The sequence below is a fragment of the Lagenorhynchus albirostris genome, chromosome 8 (genome assembly GCF_949774975.1).
Source record: "Lagenorhynchus albirostris chromosome 8, mLagAlb1.1, whole genome shotgun sequence".
NCBI lineage: Eukaryota > Metazoa > Chordata > Mammalia > Artiodactyla > Delphinidae > Lagenorhynchus > Lagenorhynchus albirostris.
In genome coordinates, this window is record NC_083102.1 from 54,380,090 (window position 1) to 54,407,692 (window position 27,603).

The 27,603-nt window shown below is 37.5% G+C and overlaps 1 protein-coding gene across 1 annotated transcript in view; it reads left to right on the plus strand.

The window, feature by feature from the left end:
- The window catches only part of CDK14 (cyclin dependent kinase 14), a 581,983-nt gene that overhangs the window by 361,793 nt on the left and 192,587 nt on the right, over nucleotides 1-27,603 (plus strand). The window contains exon 10 of the mRNA XM_060157002.1: nucleotides 25,103-25,196. Coding sequence (XP_060012985.1) covers nucleotides 25,103-25,196 — 94 coding nt within the window. The remainder of the gene's footprint in view (nucleotides 1-25,102; nucleotides 25,197-27,603) is intronic.

The following is a 27,603-nucleotide window of genomic DNA, read 5'->3' on the forward strand; positions in this document are numbered from 1 at the left end:
TTGTGACTTTGCTTGGCCACAGATTTGAGTTGCAAGTCCTGATGGGTGGGAGCCAATCAACAGCATGGTGCAGGCAGGAGCATCTTGACTGCCAGCTTCTTAGTGTGGTTGTGGAAATTTATAATCCTTACCATTTAACTGTTAATGTAGTGATGACAACTTTATTTATGAAAACAAATGTGAAAAGAAAGCCGAGCACTTTCTGATAAGCTAGTGATGGAAAGGAATAGAATGTGAAATGATAGTTTTTTAAAAGATAAAAATTTTACATGAATTGAAAGAAGTGATTGCAGAAGGTAGTTCTCTGATCAATGGCAATGCGTGAATCCACCATGAGCTTACTATTAAAACAAGCAAAAGCAATCAGTGAAACTCTTTCAACAAATGTTCCAGTCAATATGAAGTTTCTAATCCAATGAAGGTGAAAAAGTAGATTGTTATCTTGCATGCACAGGGAAGATGTGATTGAATGACAATGTGATTGGAGAGAAGCTAGGGGCTTATATAAACATCATTGTTGGTAAAGGGACTTGGGTGTCTACTTCATACTGTTCATCGAAGGACGCAAGTGGGGACCTCTGTGCTATTGTGACGTTTGTGATTTAATTCCTCAGGACACTGCATTATCTAGCATGTACTTTAATTAGACATCACATTTTCATTTACTGGTATTCTGCTCTATGAATTAATGTAACTTAAATATACTAGTAGCTTTCTTGATTTTAGATACTATATTATGTAATCAATAAACTTAGATATTTGGGGTTTTTCTTTTTTTCCAGTTTTGCTCTTCAAATTGAATGTCCTTAGATTCCTATTGGTAAAGATGACATTGGGCAAAAAAAGAAATAGTACAATAATTGAAAAAGAAAGTCAAACTTAACTAAACTAGCCTATCAGTGGCCAAGAAACAGCCTGCTTTAAATTCCATTAAAATATAAAACAAAACTTAATTATAGTCTGTGACAGGCACTTAGTAATTACTAAGGACAGAATCTGAGTAGCTTCCTGTTTTCCTGTACACATGTGGATTGTTCATCTTTGGTATGGCATTTATATTTCTCTGTATTTCCATGTGAGACAGTAGATTCTAAGAATGAGATACATAATTGCATTTTCTGTAGAGCCTGGCAAGGCATTTCTGTTCTTTCTCATTGAAAATTCAGTGGTTCTTCCTTGACAGCTAGCTTACAGCATGTTTGCTTCTGAAGACAGAGTATATTCATAGCCTAATGTAGACTCAACAAATTGAAAAACTTTATTATATCAACTATAAAAATTTTCATGTTTGTCATTTTTAATCCTAACATGTTTAATTTAGAAACTGTTTCAGAATTTTAGCAACCCAGTGAAATCAATTCATAATTTTGTTTTATTAGGTTTTATGGCCATTTTATACCCCAACCTCCCAAATCTGAAGATTCTTGGTTATGCTGTTCACACTACCTGGTTGGTGGTGGCACAGAGGGAAAAAGAACCTCTAGAGTCTCAGGGCCAGCCCCCTTCCCACTAAGATCTCCCTTACACAACATGATTATGTTCAGCCATTCATTCATTCATTCAACAACACCTTACAGAATGTCCAGAGGTTCAAGAGTGAAAAAGACCTGGTCCCTGTCCTTCAGCAGCACCCACTAGTGTTACAGCATCACACAACTCCGGGGGCGTCCTTCACATTGTAGTCTGTATGCATTGTCTAATCTATACAGCCACATTCCAGGGCAAGCCCTTGAGTGTATTCCAAGAAGGCCACAGACTTCACCAAAAAATGGACAATGAGGATTTAGGGTGGGAAGGTTTTTGCCTTCAGGTCTTCCATGTGTTATCTGAGAGGGTTGTCATAGCAGATGGGTGTCAAACATTTCCCTGTCAAGTATCATCCATCTAGTCGTATACCTTAGTGGTGTTCATTCCAGCATTCTTAACCACAGACCATCTAAAGTACAGCTATGCCATTTGATGACTGGAACTAAATGTATCAACTTACCACTCTGTAAACTGAAGTTCAGAATTCTTCTTTCAGGAGAGTAATTTACATGATTTCAGCAGTGATTTGTCTTTGTGATATGCTAGATATGTTTCTCTAAAAAGATTGCTTGAATGTGTCATTTACTCTGATCTTTAAGATAATTACCCATGAACGATTTTTTCCTAATTCCCCACATTATTGCAGGACGATTAATAAATTTGCAGGGAGGAATCTTATAATATGACTTCCTTGTTTTGCATCAGCTGTCATATAAACAGAAATTAAAGATGTGCAAAGCTTATTAATTTGTTTTTTCTTGTCCTGCCTGGTCTACAGTTATTCCTTGGAGAAGTGCTTTCTGTGGTAGCATTTTAAATGACTAACCGAATGGAACCTCTCTCTTCCTTTGTTGTTCCATAGTGCAAGAAATAATATTTCTCGGCTATTCAATGCAATATGTTGAGTTTTATATTTTTTCCTTATTGTAGTCCTCAGTAAGGGCCTTTCCTATTTAAATTTTTGTATCAATTGTTAATGGTTTTTGGATGTTCCTGTCTGAATATTCCCAGGTATCTATATAACGTGTGGCTGTTACTTTTATTTATTTATTTATTGGCTGCGTTGGGTCTTCGTTGCTGCGCACGAGCTTTCTCTAGTTATGGCAAGTGGGGGCTACTCTTCTTTGTGGTGTGTGGGCTTCTCATTGCGGTGGCTTCTCTTGTTGAGGAGCATGGGCTCTAGAGCATACGGGCTTCAGTAGTTGCAGCGCATGGGCTCAGTAGTTGTGGTTTGCAGGCTCAGTAGTTGTGGTGCACGGGCTTAGTTGCTCCGTGGCATGTGGGATCTTCCTGGACCAGGGGTCGAACCCGTGTCCCCTGCATTGGCAGGCGGATTCTTAACCACTGCGCCACCAGGGAAGTCCTGTGTGGCTGTTATTTTAAGACTTTATCTCTGGGGTTTTCATTATCTATGGAAGTCTGTTTTAAATTTTCAAGCATCTTTAAACACCCATCCTTCTTTCAGTACACTATCAATGGTGATAGACTTCAGTCTTCAGGGATTAGTTTTATTGGTTTTTTTCTGCCCAAACCTTAATTTTATAGACTTTCTTTTGATATTTTTATCCTTGTTAGCATTTGTGTCACAAGGAATGAGAACGAATTTGCCATATCCGTTTCTTCTTTTTTAATCTGACCAGACTGATCAAATAAAGACGCGTCATTCTAACTGGGGAGGCGGCATGGCATAACGAAGGCTCACTGGCCCAGGATTCTGAGTCACAGCTTCAGGTTCTGGGGCTGACATTTAAACATGTAATATGGTTTCTTTACATGTAAAAATCAAGGCATTGTCTTAGGCACTCTCTAAAGTCCCTCTATCTCTAAATTTTAACAATCGAGTAAATTGTACTGCTGAACCAGAGGTTTCCATGGAGACCATTGGAATTCCTTCAGAGTGACATAAATAAGTTAGGGTTTAGATATTTTGATGTAATGACTGAACTGATTTTTTCTAGTGTTTAATTTTATATGATGATATTAGTTCTAAATCAAATTCCTTTCTCTACTTCAGTTTCTTGTGTACACTCCTCAGAATAGTTTGTATAATTCATTCATTCATTCATTCTTTTATTTGAAAGATATTTATTGAACACCTATTTTGTACCAGGTGCCAGTTAGGTCCTGGGGCTTATAAAGATGAGAAAGATCCTTCCATGCCTTCAAGATCAGAAGGAAAAACAGTGTAATAAGCTGTAACACAGATATACAGTCAGTACAGTGGTGGCTCAGAGGGGAAGGTGATAAATTTATCCTTGGTGGATAGTTGAGGATAGGTTAGGGGGGATGGTCACGGAAGGTGTCACCAAGTGGTAATTAGTTGGCCCGACTCGTCAGAGCCATCTTTCAAAGTTAACAAAGCTAGAGTTGAGGACACATTGGCCAGGCCATGGACAAAAGTACCCCACCAAGGGGTGAAACAGCTGATATTTGTGGATAGGGAAGAGGGACAGAGTTTAAGAACAGGTAGAGAAAAAGGAAAAAATGGAGAGTGGGGGAAAGTGGTTGGAAGCCAGAATGGAGGAATATTTAGGAATAGTTAGGATGTGACAACTCGATTGAATGAGAGTGATAGGGGAAGGGCAAGGGTTTCAGATGATTCCTGGATTTCTGGCTCAGGTAACTGCACCAGAAACCAAAAATACAGCTTTGCAATGTGATTTAAAAAAAAAAATTATATATATATATCATATATATATATATATGATATATATATATATATACACACACACACACACACATATATATATACATATTTTAAGTATACATTTTTTATATTATATATTTATGCATAAATATATATAAAGTATATATGTACACACATGCATATACACTAAAATATATATGTACCAAAATATATGTATACTGAAATATATACACTAAAATATATCAACATAGATGTCTGCATATTAAAATGTATGAGCAAGAGTTATCATTGTAACTTAATGAGCATTGTTGCCAGTGGGTACTTTAAGGTGGTTAGGCTTCTAGATCTTTCTGGTCAGTGTTATTTCAGATGTGGATGCTGGTAAGGGGCTCCCTCTCACTGCCTGGTCCCTCCTCTCCAGTCAGCAGCGGGCCACCCTGGGCCTTGGCTTTATGGAACTACGTTAGGTTCCTGTACTTCATTCTTTGCTTTTGTTTATCTTTTATTTATCTTTTATTTATGCCTCATTTGTAAGTACAATTCTTAGAGATACAATTCTGTTTCATAGTTTGAAAAATAAATGTTAATGTATCTCCATATATAAAAAGTTTATTGTTTTGAACTGAATGTTCTCTGAGATGGGCTTTCACCCACAGTCTAGTGTTTGGATTGGTTTTGTTTTCATTCCTTGAGAGCTGCGTGCTCCATAGAAGTATCTGACTAAGATATATTGTGCCTGTCTGTGCCTAATGAAGCACTAACCACAGTAAATGGTGAGTGACAGTTGAATCAGTTCAGTCCCTTCAGTAGCTACCAAGGACATGTGAAATGTAATTTTTTAATCTTTCACTTTTCAAATACTGCAGATGCCAAAATGAAAAGATCATGTTTGTTATGTGTAATACATTTTCATACAAGTTTAACAAAAAAACCCACTTTTTAAAAAACTTTGATCTTTTAGACGCTAAACTAGGGGGAAAAAAACCTCTTTGTTCTATTTTACAAATATATATATTCCAACAGAGAAAAGATAAATAAATGGCCACCTTGTGCATCAAATTGCACTACCTTTAATTACATAATGATGTATTTCAGTGAAGCATGGCTAAATAAAATTACCTATTAGGTTAATTAACATGAAACCTTTCTGAGTTAGTATTGCATCCCTATGTGTTAAATTCAGATTGTGTTTAGCATTTAATCTAACTTATTTTATTAGTCTCCTGTTTCTTTGTGGTTCCCTTGGATGGAGCCTGAATACATATTTAGAGAATTCATCTGAGTTATAAAACTCCTTTCAACACAGACTTAGCCTAGATTCCTTTAGATTCTTGCTCTTCAGTTTCTGGTCTTCTGAACAGCAATATCGGCATTGCTGAGATGGTTGTTAAAAATGCAAGATCTCAGGCTTCAACCCAGACCTAGGTGACTAGAATCTGCATTCTGACAAGATCCCCATGTGATTGGTATATACATTAAAAGGTGAGAAACACTACTTCAGATGCTTTTTTTCAATGAACACATAGGCTTTGAGGAGATTTCTGGTGCCATCATAGTGCTGAAGAAGAGAAAGGCAAAAGTACTGACTTGTGGCGAGTTATGGTTCTGTTCATCTGCTGTCCTCCTGTCAGATGCAGCCCGACACGGGCTTTATCTGCAGCCCTCTTTCCAAATGTTTTGACAGTGCAGATGGTTCTGAATGGCTCTAAATGATAACTTGATTGAAGCCTCATAACTTTCAATTAGGGAAGTCTGTAGGAGAAGGAGCTGGTCTCCCTCATGGTCATACTGTGAGCTGGGTGGGTCGCTGTCCCCTCTGCACCCTCTCCAGTGCATGGGCTGTGCTGTGTCGTGATCCCTCCCGGTCTCTGTGGCTAAATGCTGCCACTTGAGGGTGAAACTGTTACTCTCTGCCTAAAGCTCTCTATCCTAAGGAATCTCAAGCCTTTGCTAATAAATGGATGAAATTGGAAGCTAAAATTTAGGAGGGTTTTTTTTCTTTTTGAGATTTTAATTGCACCATATTTTAAAATATTAAAGTCTTTCTACATTATCTATTGAGGTTCAACCAAACTGTTGCCCTGAGACTTAGGGAAGAAGGAGAGCAACATTTTATTTTTTGATGACCAAAATAAGGTTCATGCCAAGTAGATAAATAATAACCTCTAGGTTCTGTTTTGTACTTCTTCATGTGGGTTAATTGCTTATTGGGTTATTTAGCATCTTGTAACAATGTTTTTTGGGAAAATTGAGTATACTCCACTTGCAATGTCATGTGTCAAATGCAGGTATTATTTGAATATGGGAGGTAATGGATCTAATTAATACCTATTTTAGTTGAAAGATATAAAGTTATCTTGCACCATATCATCCCAACAGGACTTTAATAATCAGATGCATTACACTGCATCTGAGCTGGGGACTGTAGTGACCAACTCTGTTTGATTCAGGTCTGGGAGGGCTGCTATATTGCAAAAACCTCTCTGATTCATTTAAACTGTATCTTTAAAAGTGAAAGACCAAATTCTTGTTCTGAGAAAGATGATAGTGCCCATTATATTTACAAGTAAATAAATTACAGTTGGAGGAAGTCATATGAGAAGTATGGAGTTAGGGGACCTAACCTAGTGGTTGATCAGGAAACCTTCCCAAGGAAGTGACATTAAACTTGATGTTTCCTACTCTGATGGAGAGAAGTTCTTGCCCCCTCCTTGGGAATTTTTTTTTTTTTCTCTGCGTTCCACTCTCCTCACCATTGACCCAAATTTAGTAGTTTAGATAAATGTTTTCATTTTGAATTCTTTTGCCATAGAGCTTGTACATCAGTTTTCAAATACCTTCATATCTAGCTTACTTAATCTTTAATTAGTTTTCTGCCCAAGTTATTTAAGATCGAACTTTGACATTTCGCATTCTAGCCTGCAGTTCTAGACAGCTCGTGTTGATTCCAAGAAAAAGTTTATAAAAATGTACACAGGTTCTTTTTTTCTCATATAGGGAAAACTCAAAATGCCATGGCTCTTCCACTTAAAATGACTGATTCTATATATGGTCCCAAGGAGATGGCTGCCTTCCTTCATTTCGCCTTTTTTAAAATAAACTTTTAACTTTAGAGGAGTTTTATATTTAGAAAACTTGCAAAGACAGGAGTTCCTACATACTCCTCACCTGGTTTCCCTATTGATAATATCTTACATTACTATGGTACATTTGTCACAACTAAGAAACCCACAATGGTACATTACTATTAATCAAACTTTATTTTTATTTCACTAGTTTTTCCTAATTTCCTTTTCCTGTTTTAGGATCCCATTTAGGATACCACATTACATGTAGTTGCCATGTGTCCTTAGCCTCCTCTGGGTTATGATAGTTTCTCAGGCTTTCCCTATTTTTCTTAACCTTGACAGTTCTGAGGTGTATTAGTCAGGTATTTTGTAGAACGTCCCTCAGTTTGGGTTTGTCTCATGTTTTGGGAAGGAAGACCATAGAGGTGAAGTGACATGAGTCTCATCACATCATGTCAAGACTCTATGCTATCAACATGACTTATCATTGATGATGTTAACCTTGAACACATGGTTAAGGTACTGTTTTTCTGGTTCCTCCATTATAATGTTACTCTCCATCCCCCACCTGACTCTTTGGAAACAGGTCACTAAGCTCAGCTGTCACTCTGGTGGCTTGACAACTAGTGGTTGTAATTGCTTCTGCCCTCAAAGCTAGTAAAACAACTGGGTTCTCCACGGTTATGTCCAACTTTATTCACCACGAATATTGGGATATAGACAAAAATCGAGAACTTCTAGCCTAGGAATAAGACACAAACCTCTTAGAGTAGAATACGGTCTATGGCTCTCTTTTTAACTTTTTCTTCCATTTTCCATGCAGAGCCATAACACTAGCACTTGGCTCTCTCAATATTCCTCAGTTATTGGCTCCTGTTTTCTCTACCTGGAATGCACAGGTCCCATTCCTGGGTCCATCACCTCATTACCCAATATCGTGGGAATTGTGTAGAATGTTTTAGAATTATTGTGTTTATAGCATACATACTTGAGAGACACGTGATAGACGTTTTGCCCAAATTGATGACAGTCCTAAACGTTTACATGACTGTACCAATAATAAGTGAAGATGGGAGAAAAAAAACACACACACACTTTTTCCATACTATCAGGAAAAGATAAAAGTTATCATTATGCTAGAGGAATGACTAAATTATCTCTGTGTTCTTTTTATAGAAAAATATATTATAGAATTATCATAGAATAGGTAATTGAACATTATACAGCCAAAACTGTAAAAAGAAAAGTATTAGGGAGGTATGTCAGATAGTTCATAAGTATGTTATATTATTTTTCCAAGTTATGTATTATTGCCATATTCGTTAGCCTTAAAAAATTTATGGTTTCTTTTTATTATTTTTTCTCACCCTAAATTCACTTTTGTACCTAATTTTTTATTCATAATGAGAACTCCCAAATTGTATGACCTTCGGGACTAAAAAAATTATCTGTCTCTGCTCATAATGACAAAGCGTTATCAATTCTGCTTAAAATCTTGATTTGAATTATAATGAAAATAATATTTACACAGTTGTGGCATAAATTAAATTAGGAAATTTTGAGCTCAAAAGAATTAAAGATGTGTGAGCATGGGTGGGTGTTTTATATATTACCTTGCCTGGTAAGTAATCCTAAAATGAGACTTTGAACACACTGCATCCTGTGACACCTTTAATTGTAAGCTTTTGTGACCAGTTCTTTTTCTTGAAAAATTTAGTCTAAGCACTTGATAATTACACAGTGATTCAAATTCCCAATAGAAGCAGATTAAAGGAGACATTTATTTTATTTATACATAAATTTTATTTCCTGAAATAAAATTATATATCATAAGTATAGAGCTTACATGGATGAATTCTTTCTCAGTAAACCACTCAGGGCAGTCAACTTAATCCATTGAGAGAGGTAGCACAGGGTTAATGGAGGGTAGCAAAAGAAAAGGTGGGGGGGGGAAAGAAAAAGAAAAGCAGGCAATACTCCCTCCATATTAAATTGAATGGCTTTTTATTGCTGTTTAGCAATAAAGAAGCTCCAGTAATAAAGTATTCTGCTATGTTAAGATGTTGATATGTTTTATACTTCTACTTTTTTATTTTTTGTGCTTTCTATCTCTTTTTGTAAATCCTCTAAATATAATTCTCTCAGCTTCATTAGTATACCCTCAAGCATCTTTGAAAAATGACAGCATAGGAAACATCCATGAGAAATGAAAGTCCAAATCCCTTAGCCAGCTAAGCAGATAAGTGCCTATAGAAATGCTATATCATCTCATTCCAACTGAGTAGAATTGCAGCATAGATTTATCTTTTGTTTTAAGTATCATATTATGGAGATGTTATGGACCAAGCACAAGTAGTGGTAAAAGAATTTCCATAAGTGGTTCTGACAGTGTAAAGGTTACCTCACCAGCCAGCTTAGCAGATGCACCATGGGGGTGGATGTGGGTTCTGCTGAAGGTCTTCACACTCAGAGTTGCAGCTTGTGGTGGGAAAGACTAAGGCCGATAGGTGGAGAATAGAGGGTATATTCTGAATAGAGAAAAGGAAGGTGCCAGTAGCTATTAAAGATTCAAGATATTTTATGTAAACTGAAATAATAAAACAATAGAAATGTAGCTCAGTAGTCTTAGAAAAGAATTCTTGGTATAAAAAATGTAAAAACCCATCAAATTGAAATTTTAGATCTAACTGGATGTCTGAAGCCCCAATATCTATAAGGATATCATTGCATTTTAATACACAAAATAAATAAATACACAAATAAAATACATAAATACACAAATAAATAAATACACAAATAAAATAGTTCTTGTCTCTCAAATCTTTTTAACGTTTTATTATTATTATTACTATCATTATTTTTTATATATTTTTAAAGTGTACTTGATGTACAGTATTGTTTTACAGATGTACAACATAGTGATTTAGTATTTTTATATATTATACTCCATTACAAAATAATGGCTATATGTCCCTTTGTTGTACAATATATCTTTGTTTCTAGTTTATTTTATACATTGTAGTTTGTATCTCTTAATCCCATACCATTATCCTGCCTCTCCCCCACTTCCCTCTCCACACTGGAAAACACTAGTTTGTTCTCTGTGTCTGTGAGTCTGTTTCTGTTTTGTTACATACATTTATTTGCTTTATTTTTTAGATTCCACACATAAGTGATAACATAGGGTATTTGTTTTTCTCTGACTTATTTCACTAAGCATAATACCCATTATGCTTAGTGATCCATCCATGTTGTTGCAAATGGCAGAATTTCATTCTTTATATGGTTATTTCATAGTATGTGTACATACATACTGTGAAATATATATATATCCCTTTTATCCATTCATCTGTTGATGGACACTTAGGTTGCTTCCATATCTTGGCTATTGTAAATAATGCTGCTATAAACATTGAGTGCATGTATCTTTTCCAATAAGAGTTTTTGTTTTCTTCAGATATATACGTGGGAATGGAATTGTTGGATCATAGGGTAGTTCTATTTTTAGTGTTTTGAGGAACTTCCATAATGTTTTCCATAGTGACTGCACCAATTTACATTTTCACCAACAGTGCGCTAGGTTCTCTTTTTTCCACATCCTCACCAACATTTGTTGTTTGTAGACTTTTCAATGATAGGCACTCTGACAGGTGTGAGGTGATATCTCATTGTGGTTTTGATTTGCATTTCTCTGATGATTAGTGATGTTGAACATCTTTTCATGTGCCTGTTGGTGATCTGTATATCTTCTTTGGAAAAATGTCTATTCAGCTCTTCTGCCAATTTTTAACCAGGTTGTTTGGGGTTTTTTTGATATTGAGTTGTATGAGCTGTTTATGTATTTTGGATATTAACCCCATATCAGTCATATCATTTGCAAATATTTTCTCCCATTCCATAGTTGCCTTTTTGTTTTGTTGATTTTCTTTGCTGCGCAAAAGCTTTTAACTTTAATTAGGTCCCATTTGTTTATTTTTATTTCTGTTTACTTTCCCTGAGAAGTCTGATCCAAAAAAAATTGCTATAATTTATGTTAACGAGTGTTGTGCTTATGTTCCCTTTTAGGAGTTTCATGGTTTCAGGTTTTACATTTAGGTCTTTAAACCATTTTGAGGTGTTTTCTTTTGTTTTCATATACGGTTCTAATTTCCTTCTTTTACATGCAGCTGTCCACTTATTGAAGAGACCGTCTTTTTCTCTATTGTATATTCTTGCCTCCTTTGTCATAGATTATTTCAAACTGAGGCTCCAGTTCTTTAATAACCTTGGTTTCAGTCAATTTGGTCAAAAACAGTGAAATTAAAGCATGTGATAGATATTCTGGTGAAGATGCAAATGTATTAATATTAGTCAGGAAGGATATCTTTAAATATATTTTTAAAGAAAACTGAATTTTTCCTCATTAACCACTCATTTATAAAGATTCAAAGTACAAAAAAAAAAAAAAAAGACCCCACTGTAAGTGCATGGGTTTATTTCTGGACTCTCTATTCAGTTCCATTGATCTAGTGTCTGTTTTTGTGCCAGTACCGTGCTGCTTTGATTACTGTAGCTTTATAGTATAGTCTTATATCAGGGAGCTTTGTTATTTTTTTCTCCTCTTCAATTTTTTGGAATAGTTTGAGAAGAATATATATTAGCTCTTCTTTATATGTTTGGTAGAATTCTCCTGTGAAGCTATCCAGTCCTGGAGTTTTGTTTGCTGGGAGTTTGTTTTGTTTTGTTTTTTAATTACAAATTCATTTTTACTACTAGTGATCTGTTCAGATTCTCTCTTTCTTTGGTTCAGTCTTGGAAGCTTGTATGTTCCTAGAAATTTGTTCATTTCTTCTATGTTGTCCAATTTGTTGGCATATGACTGTAGTATTCTCTTATTATTTTTTTGTATCTCTGTGATATCAGTTGTTATTTCTCCTCTTTTATTTCTTACTTTGCTTATTTGGATCTTCTCTTTTTTTCTTGATGAGCCTTTCTAAAGGTTTATCAATTTTATTTATCTTTTCAAAAAAACCAGCTCTTGGCTTCATTGATCTTCTCTATTGTGTGTTGTGTTTCTATTTTATTTCCTCTCTGATCTTTATTATTTCCTTCCTTCTGCTGACTCTAGGCTTTGTATGTTCTTCTTTTCTAATTCTTTAGATGGTAGGTTAGGTGGTTTATTTGAGATTTTTCTTTTATTTCTTGAGTTAGACCAGTATCACTATAAACTTCCCTCTTAGAACTGCTTTTGCTGCATCCCATAGATTTTGGAAAGTTGTGTTTTTATTTTCATTTGTCTTGAGGTATTTTCTGATTTTCTCTTTGATTTCTTCATTGACCCATTGGTTTTCAGTAGCATGTTATTTAATCTCCACGTGTTTGTGTTTTTTTCACTTTTCTCCCTGTTATTGATTTCTAGTTTCATACTGCAGTCAGAAAAAATATTTTATGTAATTCCCTTAAATTTGTTGAGACTTGTTTTATGGCCTAGCATGTGATCTGTCCTGGAGAATAGTCCATGTGCACTTGAAAATAATGTGTATTCTGCTGGTTTCAGTTGTAATGTCCTGTAGATATCTATTAAGTTCAACTTGTCTAATGTGTCACTTAGGACCACTGTTTCCTTATTGATTTTCTGTCTAGATGATGATCTGTCCATTGATGTAAGTGGGGTCTAAAAGTCCCCTACTAATATTGTATTACTGTCAATTTCTCCATTTATGTCTGTTAATATTTGCTTTATATATTTAGGTGGTCCTGTATTAGGTGCATATATGTTAACAAGTGTTATAAACTCTTCTTTTATTGATCCCTTTATCATTATATAATGCCCTTCTTTGTATTTCATTTTAGCCTTTGTTAAAGGCTAAAGTTTATTTTGTCTCATATGAGTATTACTACCCCTGCTTTCTTGTCATTTGTATTTGTATGAAATATCTTTTTCCATCCCCTTACTTTCAGTCTGTGTGTGTCTTTAGCTCTGAAGTGAGTCTCTTGGAAGCAGCATATAGATGGGTCTTGTTATTTTATCCAGTTAGCCACTCTATGTCTTTTGATCAAAGCACTTAATCCATTGACATTTAAAGTGATTATTGATAGATATGTACTTATTGCCATTTTGTTACTTGTTTTTTTGGTTGTTTATGTAGTTCTTCTCTGTTCTTTTTTTCTTCTTTTAGTTTCTTCCTGGTAGTTTGATGATTTTCTTTAGTGGAATGCCTATGTTCCTTTCTCTCTATTTTTCATGTATCTATTGTAGGTTTTGGTTTGTGATTGCCATGGAGTTCATATATGTTGATCTATAACTATATCTGCTTGTTTTTGTTTTAAAGGATCTTGCCATGGAAATGCAAATGTTTTTTTTAATTATTTTTATAATTTATTTTTAAAAAATTTTGGGCTGCATTGGGTCTTTGTTGCTGTGCGCGGGCTTTATCTAGTTGCACCGAGCGGGAGCTACTCTTTGTTGCGGTGCATGGGCTTCTCATTGTGGTGAGTTCTCTTGTTGCGTAGTACGGGCTCTAGGCATGCAGGCTTCAGTAGTTGTGGCACACGGGCTTAGTTGCTCCATGGCATGTGGATCTTCCCAGACCAGGGCTCGAACCCATGTCCCCTGCATTGGCGTGGATTCTTAACCACTGGACCACCAGAGAAGTCCCTATCTACTTGTTTTAAACTGGTAGTCATTTAAGTTCAAACACCTTTCAAAAAATCTACATCTTTTTACCCCACTCCCTCACATTTTGTGTTTTTGATGTCATAATTTGCATCTTCATGTTTATCCCTTTACTGTTTATTGTAGTTATACTTGATTTTACAATTATTTTTGTCTTTTAATCTTCCTACTAGCTTATTTAAGTGGTTGATCCCCAGTCTTTACAGTATTTGCTTTTACTAGTGGGATTTTTCCTTTCCTGGATACTTACTTGTTGACGTAGCCTTTTATTTTCCACTTAGAGAAGACCCTTTAACTTTTTTTTGGCTAGTTTTAGTATTGATGAACTCTTAGTTTTTGCTTGTCTGAGAATTTTTTTTTTTAATCTCTCTTTTGATTCTAAATGGTAATCTTGCTGGGTAGAGTTGCAGGTTTTTCTCTTCATCACTTTAAATATATCATGCCACTCCCTTTTGGCCTGCAAAGTTTCTGCAGAAAAATCACCTGATCACCTTATGAGGGTTCCCTTGTATAGGACTCTTTATTTTTCTCTTGCTGCCTTTAGAATTCTCTCTTTGTCTTTTGGCATTTTAATTATGATATGTCTTGGTGTGGGTCTGTTTGGGTTCATCTTGTTTGTGATTCTCTGTGCTTCCTGTACCTGGATAGCTGTTTTCCTTCTTCAGGTTTGGGAATTTTTCAGCCATAATTTCATCAAATACATTTTCAACCCTTTTTTCTCTCTCTCTACTCCTTCTAGTCCTCCTATAATGTGTATGTTGGTATGCTTGACGTCTCAGAGGTCCCTTAAACTATTCTCATTTAAGAAAAAAAAAATTTTTTTGCTGTTCTGATTAGATTATTTCCATTATTCTATATTCCAGATCACTTATGTGTTCTTCTGTATCACCTAGTCTGCTGTTACTTCCTTCTAGTGTGTTTTTCATTTCAGTTATTGTATTCTTCATTTCTGACTGGTTATTTTTATATTTTCTACTTCCTTGTTAAAATGCTCACTGTGTTCATCTATTCTTTTCCCTAATTCTATTAGCAATCTTATTACTAATCTTTGAACTATTTATCTGATAAATCATTTATTTCTGTTTCATTATTGTTTTCTTCAGGGGTTTTCTCTTGTTCTTTTAATTAAGACAAATTCCACTGTCTTCTCATTTTGCTTATCTTTCTCCATCTCTTTGAAATTAGGTGAAACCATTACTTATTGTGTTCTTGAAGGGGTGTCCTTATGTGGAAGCATCCTTATATAGTCTGTCTGTGCCCATTGGCTTTGGTGGGAGAACTGGATCTGATGTAAACATGAGTCTTCTCTTTCCCCAGAGCGTACTGGCAGCTATCACCTTGGTAGGACTTGGAAGGACTAGAGATGGAGTGGCTAGAGCAAGAGCTAGGTGTGAGCTGGGGCTTCCCCTATTCTTAGTGGCAAACTCCAGTCTACTGGGGGCAAGGTCAGGTCCCAAGCTGCTGGAGCAGAAGCTGTGAGGGTCAGGTCTGAGCTGGGTCAACTCCATCTGACTGTGTTCTCCCCTCTTCCAGCACTAGCACCCTTGCCCCAGGAGGGCATAGTGCTGGATCAAGAGGGGCTGGCTAGATTCTTTGTGTGGATCTGGATGTGGGTTGTGGCAGAGTACTGAACTGCTTCTGGTGCATTGCCCCCTTAGGTGCCAGAAGTGGCCACTGTTACCCCATTCAGGTGCCATTTGGGATCTGAGCTGACTGGCTCTGAGCTGGCTCCATCCTTCACAACAATTCACTCTGCTTGTCCGTAGCAGCCCTCACCTAGTGTGGAGCTGCACTGCAAAGCAAGTGGGGCCAGAATGAACACTTGGCTCAGGTGGGTCGCACGCCAGAGTGGTCATGGGAAACTGGCCAGAGTCCGGTGTAGTTTCAATTTGCTTTCTCCACCTTGTTTTGTGAGTAAGCAAGTGTGTGTTCACACTTCACAAGTGGAGTCCAGGTTTCTTACAGCCCCTGTGTGAGTCATACTGGTTTTCTAACCAGCTGAGGGGAGTCTTTCTTCCCACTGTTGGAACTCAGGGCTTGGCGGCCCAATATGTGGCTCTAACAGCTCACTCCCCAGGGAAGATCTCCCTCCTCTTCTGAGTCCCCTCCCAAGAGCACAGGTCCCGACCTGACTGCTTCTCTTCCCTTCCTATCTGATTACATATCTGTCTCTCTTATGGGTTGTATAAGTCTTTCTGCGAGTTTTTAGTTAGTTTTCAGTGAGAATTGCTCCACGTGTATATATATTTTTGATGTGTTTGTTGGGTTCCACGTCTTCCTGGTATACCTTCTTGCTCTTAATCTCCTTCAAATTTGATGAAAACAATGTGTTACAACTCATCTGCCAAGGGGGACCTTCAAGATGGCGGAGGAGTAAGACGTGGAGATCACCTTCCTCCCCACAAATACACCAAATATACATAAACGTGTGGAGCAACTGCTACAGAGCACCTACTGAACACTGGCAGAAGACCTCAGACTTCTGAAAAGGCAAGAAAATCCCCTCGTACCTGGGTAGGGCAAAAGAAAAAAGAAAAAACAGAGACAAAAGCATAGGGTTAGGACCTGCACCTCTGGGAGGGAGCTGTGAAGGAGGAAAGGTTTCCACACACTAGGAAGCCCCTTTGCGGTTGGAGAGTGCGGGTGGTAGAGGGGGGAAGCTTCGGAGCCACGGAGGAGAGCACAGCAACAGGGGTGCAGAGAGCAAAGCGGAGAGATTCCCGCACAGAGGATCAGTGCTGACCAGCACTCACCAGTCTGAGAGGCTTGTCTGCTCACCCGGTGGGGCGGGTGGGGGCTGGGAGCTGCGGCTCGGGCTTCGGAGGTCAGACCCCAGGGAGAGGACTGGGGTTGGCTGCATGAAGACAGCCTGAAGGGGGCCAGTGCGCCACAGCTAGCCAAGAGGGAGTCCGGAAAAACTCTGGAACTGCCTAAGAGGCAAGAGACCATTGTTTCAGGGTGTGCAAGGAGAGGGGATTCCTTCCCTGTCTGCCCACAGAAGGCACAGCACTGCCTTATTGAGCTCCAGAGATGGGCACGAGCCATGGCTATCAGCTTGGACACCACAGACAGGCATGAAACGCTAATGCTGCTGCTGCCGCCACCAAGAATCCTGTGAGCGAGCACAGGTCACTGTCCACAGCCCCCCCGGGAGCCTGTGCAGCACGCCACTGTCAGGGTCCCCTGATCCAGAGACAACTTCCCTGGGAGAACTCACGATGCGCCTCAAGCTGTTGCAATGTCACACCCGCCTCTGCTGTGGCAGTCTTGCCCTGCATTCCACTTATAACTACCGTACCTCTCCCCACCCCCACGTGAGTGAGCCAGGGCCCCCTAATCAGCCGCTGCTTTAACCTCATCCTGTCTGGGTAGGAACATAAGGCACCCTACATGAGGAGGCACCCTACATGAGGAACATGAGGGCACCCTACATGCACAGGTGGGGCCAAAACCAAAGCTGAACCCTGGGAGCTGTGCAAACAAAGAAGAGAAAGGGAAATTTCTCTGTGCAGCCTCAAGAGCAGTGGATTAAATCTCCACAATCAACTTGATGTACCCTGCATCTGTGGAATACCTGAATAGACAATGAATCAACCCAAAACTAAGGCGGTAGACTTTGGGAGCAACTGTAGGCTTGGGGTTTGCTGTCTGTGACTGACTTGTTTCTGATTTTTATGTTTATCTTAGTACAGTTTTTAGTGCTTGTTATTGTTGGAGGATTTGCTTATTGCTTTGGTTGCTCTCTCCTTTTTTTAAATTACTTTCGAATTTTTAAAATTTTAAAATTTTATTTAGTTTTTACTTTTTATTTTTTTCTCCCTTTTCTTCTGAGCCGTGTGGCTGACAGGGTCTTGTGCTCCAGCCTGGTGTCAGGCCTGAGCCTCTCAGATGGGAGAGTAGAGTTAAGGACATCAATTGGAGAAAGCTCTCCCAGAGATCTCCGTCTCAGCTCTAAGACCCAGCTACACCCAACGGTCAGCAAGCTCCAGTGCTGGACGCTCCATGCCAAACAACTAGCAAGACAGGAACACAGACCCGCCCATTAGCAGAGAGGCTGCCTAAAATCACACTGAGTTCACAGAAACCCCAAAACACACCACCAGGTGCAGCCCTGCCCACCAGAAGACAAGATCCAGCCCCACCCACCAGAACACAGGCACCAGTCCCCTCCACCGGGAAGCCTACACAACCCACTGAACCAACCTGACCCACTGGGGACAGACACCAAAAACAATGGGAACTACAAACCTGTAGCCTGCGAAAAGGAGACCCCCAAACACAGTAAGTTAAGTTAATGGGAAGACAGAGAAATATGTGGCAGATGAAGAAGCAAGGTAAAAACCCACCAGACCAAACAAATGAAGAGGAAATAGGCAGTCTACCTGAAAAAGAATTCAGAGTAATAATAGTAAAGAGGATCCAAAATCTTGGAAATAGAATGGAGAAAATAAAAGAAATGTTTAACAAGGACCTAGAAAAGCTAATGAGCAAACAAACAATGATGAACAACACAATACATGAAATTAAAAATTCTCTAGAAGGAATCAATAGCAGAATAACTGAGGCAGAAGAACGGATAAGTGACCTGAAATATAAAATAGTGGGAAAAACTACTGCAGGACAAAATAAAGAAAAAAAAATGAAAAGAATTGAGGACAGTCTCAGAGTCCACTGGGACAACATTAAACACACCAACAATCGAATTATAGGGGTTCCAGAAGAAGAGAAAAACAAAGGGTCTGAGATAATATTTGAAGAGATTATAGTCAAAAACTTCCCCAATATAAGAAAGGAAATAGGCAAGTCCAGGAAGCACAGAGAGTCCCATACAGGATAAATCCAAGGAGAAACACGCCAAGACACATATTGATCAAACTATCAAAAATTAAATACAAAGAAAAAATATTAAAAGCAGCAGGGAAAAGGAACAAATAAATACAAGGGAATCCCCATAAGGTTAACAGCTGATCTTTCAACAGAAACTCTGCAAGCCAGAAGGGAGTGGCAGGACATATTTAAAGTGATGAAAGGGAAAAACCTATAACCAAGATTATTCTACCAGCAAGGATCTCATTCATATTCGATGAAGCAATCAAAACCTTTATAGACAAGCAAAAGTTAAAGAGAATTCAGCACCACCAAACCAGCTTTACAACAAATGCTAAAGGAACTTCTCTAGGCAGGAAACACAAGAGAAGGAAAAGACCTCCAAAAACAAACCCGAAACAATTAAGAAAATGGTAATAGGAACATACATATTGATAATTACCTTAAATGTACATGGATTAAATGCCCCAATCAAAAGACATAGACTGGGTGAATGGATACAAAAACAAGACTCATAAATATGCTGTCTACAAGAGACCCACTTCAGACCCAGGGACACATACAGACTGAAAGTGAGGGGATGGAAAAAGATATTCCATGCAAATGGAAATCAAAAGAAAGCTGGAGTAGCAATTCTCATATCAGACAAAATAGACTTTAAAGCAAAGACTATTATAAGAGAGAAGAACAGTACATAATAATCAAGGGATCAATCCAAGAAGAAGATATAACAATTGTAAATATTTATGCACCAACATAGGAGCACCTCAATACATAAGGCAGATGCTAACAGCCACAAAAGGGGAAAACGACAGTAACACAATCATTGTAGGGGACTTTAATACCCCAATGAAAATAAATAAGGAAACACAAGCTCTAAATGACACATTAAACAAGATAGACTTAATTGATATTTATAGGGCAATCCGTCCAAAAACAATAGAATACACTTTCTTCTCAAGTGCTCATGGACCATTCTCCAGGCTATATCATATCTTGGGTCACAACTTGAACCTGGAAAATTAGAGAAAATTGAAGTATCAAGTGTCTTTTCCCACCACAACACTATGAGACTAGATATCAATTACAGGAAAAAAAACTGTGAAAAATGCAAACACATGGAGGCTAAACAATATGCTACTAAATAACCAAAAGATCACTGAAGAAGTCAAAGAGGAAATCCAAAAATACCTAGAAACAAATGACAATGAAAACACGAAGACCCAAAACCTATGGGATGCAGCAAAAGCAGTTCTAAGAGGGAAGTTTATAGCAATACAGTTGTACCTCAAGGAACAAGAAACATCTCAAATAAACAATCTAAACTTACACCTAAAGCATTTAGAGGAAGAAGAACAAAAAAAACCCCAAAGTTAGCAGAAGGAAAGAAATCATCAAAGATCAGATCAGAAATAAATGAAAAAGAAATTATGGAAACAATAGCAAAGATCAATGAAACTAAAAGCTGGTTCTTTCAGAAGATAAACAAAATTCATAAACCATTAGCCAGACTCATCAAGAAAGAAAAAAAAGGAGAAGATCAAATTAATAATATTAGAAATGAAAAAGGAGAAGTAACAACTGACCCTGCATAAATACAAAGAATCATAGGGGATTGCTACAAGCAACTATATGCCAGTAAAATGCACAACCTGGAAGAAATGGACAAATTCTTAGAAAAGCCCAACCTTCGGAGACTGAACCAGGAAGAAATAGAAAATTTAACCTGACCAATCACAAGAACTGAAATTGAGACTGTGATTAAAAATCTTCCAAAAAACAAAATCCCAGGACTAGATGGCTTCATAGCGAATTCTATCAAACATTTAGAGAAGAGCTAACAGCTATCCTTCTCAAACTCTTCCAAAATATAACAGAGGAAGGAACACTCCCAAACTCATTCTACGAGGCCACCATCAACTTGATACCAAAAGCAGAGATGTCACAAAAAAAGAAAACTACAGACCAATATCACTGATGAACATAGATGCAATAATCCTCAACAAAATACTAGCAAACAGAATCCAACAGCACATTATACGGATCATACACCATGATCAAGTGGGGTTTATTCCAGGAATGCAAGGATTCTTCAATATATGCAAATCAATCAACATGATACACCATATTAACAAATTGAAGGAGAAAAACCATATGATCATCTCAATAGATGCAGAGAAAGCTTTTGACAAAATTCAACACCCATTAATGATAAAAATCCTGCAGAAAGTAGGCATAGAGGGAACTTTCCTCAGCATAATAGAGGCCATATATGACAAACCCACAGGCAACATCATCCTCAATGGTGAAAAACTGAAAGCATTTCCACTAAGATCAGGAACAAGACAACGTTGCCCACTCTCACCACTCTTATTCAACATAGTTTTGGAAGTTTTAGCCACAGCAATCAGAGAAGAAAAGGAAATAAAAGGAATCCAAATCGGAAAAGAAGAAGTAAAGCTGTCACTGTTTGCAGATGACATGATACTATACATAGAGAATCCTAAAGATGCTATCAGAAAACTACTAGAGCTAATCAATGAATTTGGTAAAGTAGCAGGATACAAAATTAATACACAGAAATCCCTTATACACTAATGATGAAAAATCTGAAAAGAGTAATTAAGGAAACACTCCCATTTACCATTGCAGCAACAACAACAAAAAAACCTAGTAATAAACCTACCTAAGGAGACAAAAGACCTATATGCAGAAAACTATAAGACACTGATGAAATTAAAGATGATATAAACAGATGGAGAGATATACCATGTTCTTGGATTGGAAGAATCAACATTGTGAAAATGATTCTACTTCCCAAAGCAATCTACAGATTCAGTGCAATCCCTATCTAACTACCAACGGCATTTTTTACAGAACTAGAACAAAAACTGCACAATTTGTATGGAAATACAAAAGACACCAAATAGCCAAAAGAATCTGAGCAAGAAAAACGGAGCTGGAGGAATCAGGCTCCCTGACTTCAGACTATACTACAGAGCTACAGTAAACAGGACAGTATGGTACTGGCACAAAAACAGAAAGATAGATCAATGGAACAGGATAGAAAGCCCAGAGATAAACCCACGCACATATGGTCACCTTATCTTTGATCAAGGAGGCAAGAATGTACAATGGAGAAAGGACAGCCTCTTCAATAAGTGGTGCTGGGAAAACTTGACAACTACATGTAAAAGAATGAAATTAGAATACTCCCTAACACCATACACAAAAATAAACTCAAAATGGATTAACGACCTAAATGTAAGTCCAGACACTCTAAAACTCTTAGAGGAAAACATAGGCAGAACACTCTATGACATAAATCACAGCAAGATCCTTTTCGACTCACCTCCTAGAGCAATGGAATTAAAATAAAAAATAAATGGGGCTTCCCTGGTGGCACAGTGGTTGAGAGTCCGCCTGCCGAAGCAGGGGACACGGGTTCATGTCCCGGTCCAGGAAGATCTCACATGCCATGGAGCAGCTGGGCCCGTGAGCCATGGCCTCTGAGCCTGCGCGTTTGGAGCCTGTGCTCTGTGACGGGAAAGGCCACAAAAGTGAGAGGCCTGCATACCACAAAAAAAATAATAAAATAAATAAAAATAAATAAATAAGTAAACAAATGGGACCACATGAAACTTAAAAGCTTTTTAACAGCAAAGGAAACCATAAACAAGACGAAAAGACAACCCTCTTTGTCTTTTGAATGGGAGAAAATATTTGCAAGCAAAGCAACTGACAAAGGATTAATCTCCAAAATTTACAAGCAGCTCATACGACTCAATATCAAAAAATCAAACAGCCCACTCCAGAAATGGGCAGAAGACCTAAATAGACATTTCTCCAAAGAAGATATACAGATTGCCGACAAACACATGAAAAGATGCTCAACATCACTGATCATTAGAGAAATGCAAGTCAAAACTACAATGAGGTATCACCTCACACTGGTCAGAATGGCCAACTTCAAAAAATCTACAAACAGTGCTGGAGAGGGTGTGGAGAAGAAGGAACCCTCTTGCACTGTTGGTGGGAATGTAAATTGATACAGCCACTATGAAGAACTGTATGGAGGTTGCTTAAAAAACTAAAAATAGAACTACCATATGACCCAGCAATCCCACTACTGGGCATATACCCTGAGAAAACCGTATTTCAAGAAGAGTCATGTACCACAGTGTTCATTGCAGCTCTGTTTACAGTAGCCAGGACATGGAAGCAACCTAAATGGCCATCGGCCGATGAATGGATAAAGAAAATGTGGCCCGTATATACAATGGAATATTACTCAGCCATAAAAAGAAAGGAAATTGAGTTATTTGTAGTGAGGTGGATGGACCTAGAGACTGTCTTACAGAATGAAGTAAGTCAGAAAGAGAAAAGCAAATACCATATGCTAACACATACATATAGAATCTAAAAAAAAAAATGGTTCTGAAGAGCCTAGGGGCAGGACAGGAATAACACGCAGACATAGAGAATAGACTCGAGGACACGGGGAGGGGGGGAAGGGTAAGCTGGGATGAAGTGAGAGAGTGGCATGGATATATATACACTGCCAAGTGTAAAATAGGTAGCTAGTGGGAAGCAGCCACATAGCACAAGGAGATCAGCTCAGTGCTTTGTGACCACCTGCATGGGTGGGGTAGGAAGAGTGGGAGGGAGACCCAAGAAGGAGGGTATATCGGGATATATGTACATGTATAGCTGATTCACTTTGTTATACAGCAGAAACTAACACAACTTTGTAAAGCAATTATACTCCAATAAAGATGTTACAATAAATAAAAACTCATCTCCCTAGAATACTGATTTTGAAATTAATTCATTATTAAATGGAATTTTTAATGATATAAAGTACCATTTGTTTTCAGTCATTTTCACTGTATATACTATTGGTGTTTAATTTGGATAAAAATTATGTGGTGTAATAGAGAAGAGATTTCTGCTAATGGATTACTTCTTTAATTCAAAGTATTGTTTACATACAACTGGGGCAGGTATAGAGAAGTAAGGCATTGTCTTTAACCTCTAGAGGATCTGAAATAAATACACAAGGGACTGCTCACTCTAAATTGAATACGAGTGCAGCAGTTGACGAAGTGTCCCAATATGTTGATTATTTTATTAGTATCCTTTCAGGCAACATAAACCCATTAAAGGTAGAACCATTAAAAAAAAAAATCTTAGAGAATTGCTAGAAGTTAGAGAGATCTAGCAAAAACACTGGTTTATCAAAATATCCAGGCCTTAAGAAGGTGGGAACCAGGTCAATTCAGGGAACTTCATCTGCAGGAAGGTGGCCATTCTTGCAAGTTCTTTGCCTTTAATGTGACTTATTTCATCAACATATGCTAGTTTCTTTCCATCCTGGTCCCAGGTGACTTTATCTCCAAACTTTCAGTAGAAGTATCTGATTGGCTGTCTGCCTGTACTATGGATTCGGTGTTCCTGTTGGGTTCTGTGGTCTGGGAGGCAAGGTCTCCTGGTATGCTCGACTGCCTTACCAGATAGGAACTGTGAGCCTGGCAGAAGAATTTGACCATAGTAGATGACTGATAATGAATAAGAGCTTAAGAAATAAACTCATAGAGGGAGCTGTCCTGTCTGGCAGAATGTTCATGGAAGGCTTTGTAGAAGAGATTACATTTAAATTATATTATATAGGTTGGGTTGGATTTACATGTCAAGAGCAAACAAATGAAGAAAAAGGGAGTTCTAGGTATTAGAGTAACTTGAGCCAAGTTGTATAGGTTTATGCTTGGCCTGTGGACAGATCAGTATGGCTCAGAGATCCTCAGTGTAGCTGCCCTAAATCACCTGAGAAGCCCGAGTCAATGCGTTGCCTCTAACTGACTGAAACAGAGTCTCTGGGGTTTGTGTTCAGATCATTTGCATTTTTTTAAAGTTCCCCAAATGATTTTGTTGCAAAGAGAGCTTTGAGCCCTGGACAGCTATAGCGGATAATACATTGTGAATTTGTGAAATAGAGTTGGAAAAGGATGTTAGAACAAGACTATGGAGGCTTTCTGTATCAAGCTAAGGAGTTTCTTTGCCATATCCTGTGAGTAACGTAGTCAGTGAGGCTTATATTGTATTGGTTTGCACCATTTTCTGAGCCTATGTAGTTGCATCTACTTGGAGTCCTTTCTGGGCAGTAGACAGAGAAGGGAAAGGAAAGTTAAGGGATCTAGGTACATGTGGCACAGCCCTTTATACTTATTTAGAATATTATTTGTTCATTGTTTCTCCTTTGTAGGAGTAGATGTTCTAATTTCAGATTTAGATGTTCTAATTAGATGTTCTAATTCCAGATTTAGTATTCTTAGCAGAGTATATTGATGTTTTAGTAACAGTTCTTTCTTCTCTCTTTAGGGGAGTCGGCTGCATCTTTGTTGAAATGATCCAAGGAGTTGCTGCTTTTCCAGGAATGAAAGACATTCAGGATCAACTTGAACGAATATTTCTGGTAAGTTATTTACAGAATACTTCTGAAAAAAATTGGACTTGAATGCATCCCTCAGTGACAAATCCTACAGTGGTAGTGGAAAATAATTTCAAACAAATTTGTTGGTTGTCACATTTAATTCTAACATATTTTTGGATCTTTGCAAAAGCAGGAAATTAGTGAAGAATTGTGTTTTTAAACTACTGCACATGAATAATGTGCCAAAATGGTAAGAAAGGGTAGGATGTCAGAGGCAATATAGAAGAGTGGGTTAAAAACAAAGGCTCTGACAAAAATTCCAAATAATTTATATAGATATCCCCCCTTCAAGTAGGTGTATCTTATTCCCTCCCACTCCTACCCACTTAAATGTGGGCTTTGATTGGTAACTTTTTTTCTAAAAAGTAGAGCATGGAAAGAAGGGGAGGGAAGATAGTAACTTCAAAATGGAGAAACCAGGCAAATGGTACTTTAGCCCGGTCTTCAAGGTTAAGATCATCAAAGATAAGTCACATTGGTAGTATGTACCCTTTGTATAATGTATTGAGAATGGTACTTCTCCTCTGTAGTCTTCCTCCGCAAACCATAACCCCAGCCTAATCTGGAAAGCCACATCACACAAACCCAAACTGAGGGACATTTACAAAATACCTGACTAGTACTTTTCAAAGCTGTCAAGGTCATGAAAAACAGGGAAAGTCTGAAAAACTGTCACAGCCCAGAGGAGGCTAGGGAGACATGACAGCATAATGTAATGTGGTATCCTCCATGGAATCCTGAGACAGAAGAAGAACATTAGGGAAAAATGAGTTAAATACAAGTGAAGTGTGCAGTTTAGTTAGTATCAGCATAGCAGTGTGTGCTCCTTAGGTGTGATGGAAGTTCCCTGTAATGTAAGATTTCATCAATCAGGGAAACTGGTGAGGAGTATATAGGAACTGTCTGTATTACTGTTCACAACTTTTCTATAAATCTAAAACTATTCTAAAATTTTAAATTAAAAAAATTTTGTAAATCTGTGAAAAATAAAAATAAAATTTGTTCTGTAGCCAGATGAGCTGGTTTTGTCACCTGCTCTGGTCACTTTGGGCAAGGGACTTAGTTCTCTGAACCTTAGTTTTCCTGTGGGTAAAATAAGGGATAATGATAACACCTACCTCATAGATTGTTTTGAGGAATAATTAACTTAATTACATAAAGTGCTTTTAGAACTATGCCTGACACATAATAAATACCCAATAGATGTGTTGTTATTATTTTAATCAAATCATTTCTATACCAGATATTTTCATTCAGTGGAACTTCCACATTAGCTAATATTCATATAAACTTATTATTTAAAACATGGAATAAGAGCTAGACAAATTAATTTTTTTTGTTAAAAGGAGTCAGACTATATACATTGTAGCAGTTAACCACATTATCATACTTTTTAAAAATAAATCTCCCATGTGAAATCACTGGGACACATTTTAGAATGGACCTTGTGAAGACATGCACTTATTGGATTATGCAAGTACACCCTTAAAATGTAGCTTTCATATTAAGTATAAGGACCACAGGAGGGTATAGTGATATGAATTGAGACTCCATCACTGCTGTGTTCACCTTGATGTCAGGATTAAATGATAAGAAAAGGAATATGAAAACTAGAAAATCAAAGCACACGTGATTCCACCATGCAGTATCCTATACCCCAGGCATCCCGGTGTATTCACAGTGGGTGGACAAACAGCAGAGTCTCTAATATTATAGAAACTTTCTTCAAAGTCTTATCTTATTGGTTTCTTCTCCCAGAGGCTGTCTGTATCCACTTCCTTTCAGTTTTACTTAATTATTATTATCCATAAATTCCCACACAGAGTGTTAAAATAATGTCTTATGATTATAATAATGCAGCCTTATAATGGAAAATTCCCACAATGTCAAAAAGTATAAAAGTTGAAAAACCCCTTTGTCCTACTACCCAGAGAAAATTACTTTTAGTATTTTGGTATATATCTTCCATTTCAACACATGTTAAAAAAATTAAATTGTATCTTGTATACTATTTTGTAACTTTCTTTTTTCACTTAACAATAGGTAGTTAACACCTTTCATCGGAAAATAAATCCAGAAACTTATCATCATTCTTAGTGATGAGTATTTCATAGTATGGATGAGAATTATTTGCTTAATCAGCCTGATATTATAGTCTTTAACTATTATAAAGCGCTGTCAGAAATATTCTTTGCACAGTTATCCTATTAGTTAAGAAAAATTATTAGAATTGAAAGTCCTGAATTGAATAGTTTCATTTTCATAAGTCTATTGACCATTCTATACTTCATTTCCTCCATCTAAACTCATGAAACACTTCCTTCTCTCTGTTGTCAAGAAAGTCGCTTACTGATTTCATTGAGATTGTATTGAGCCTATAGATTATATT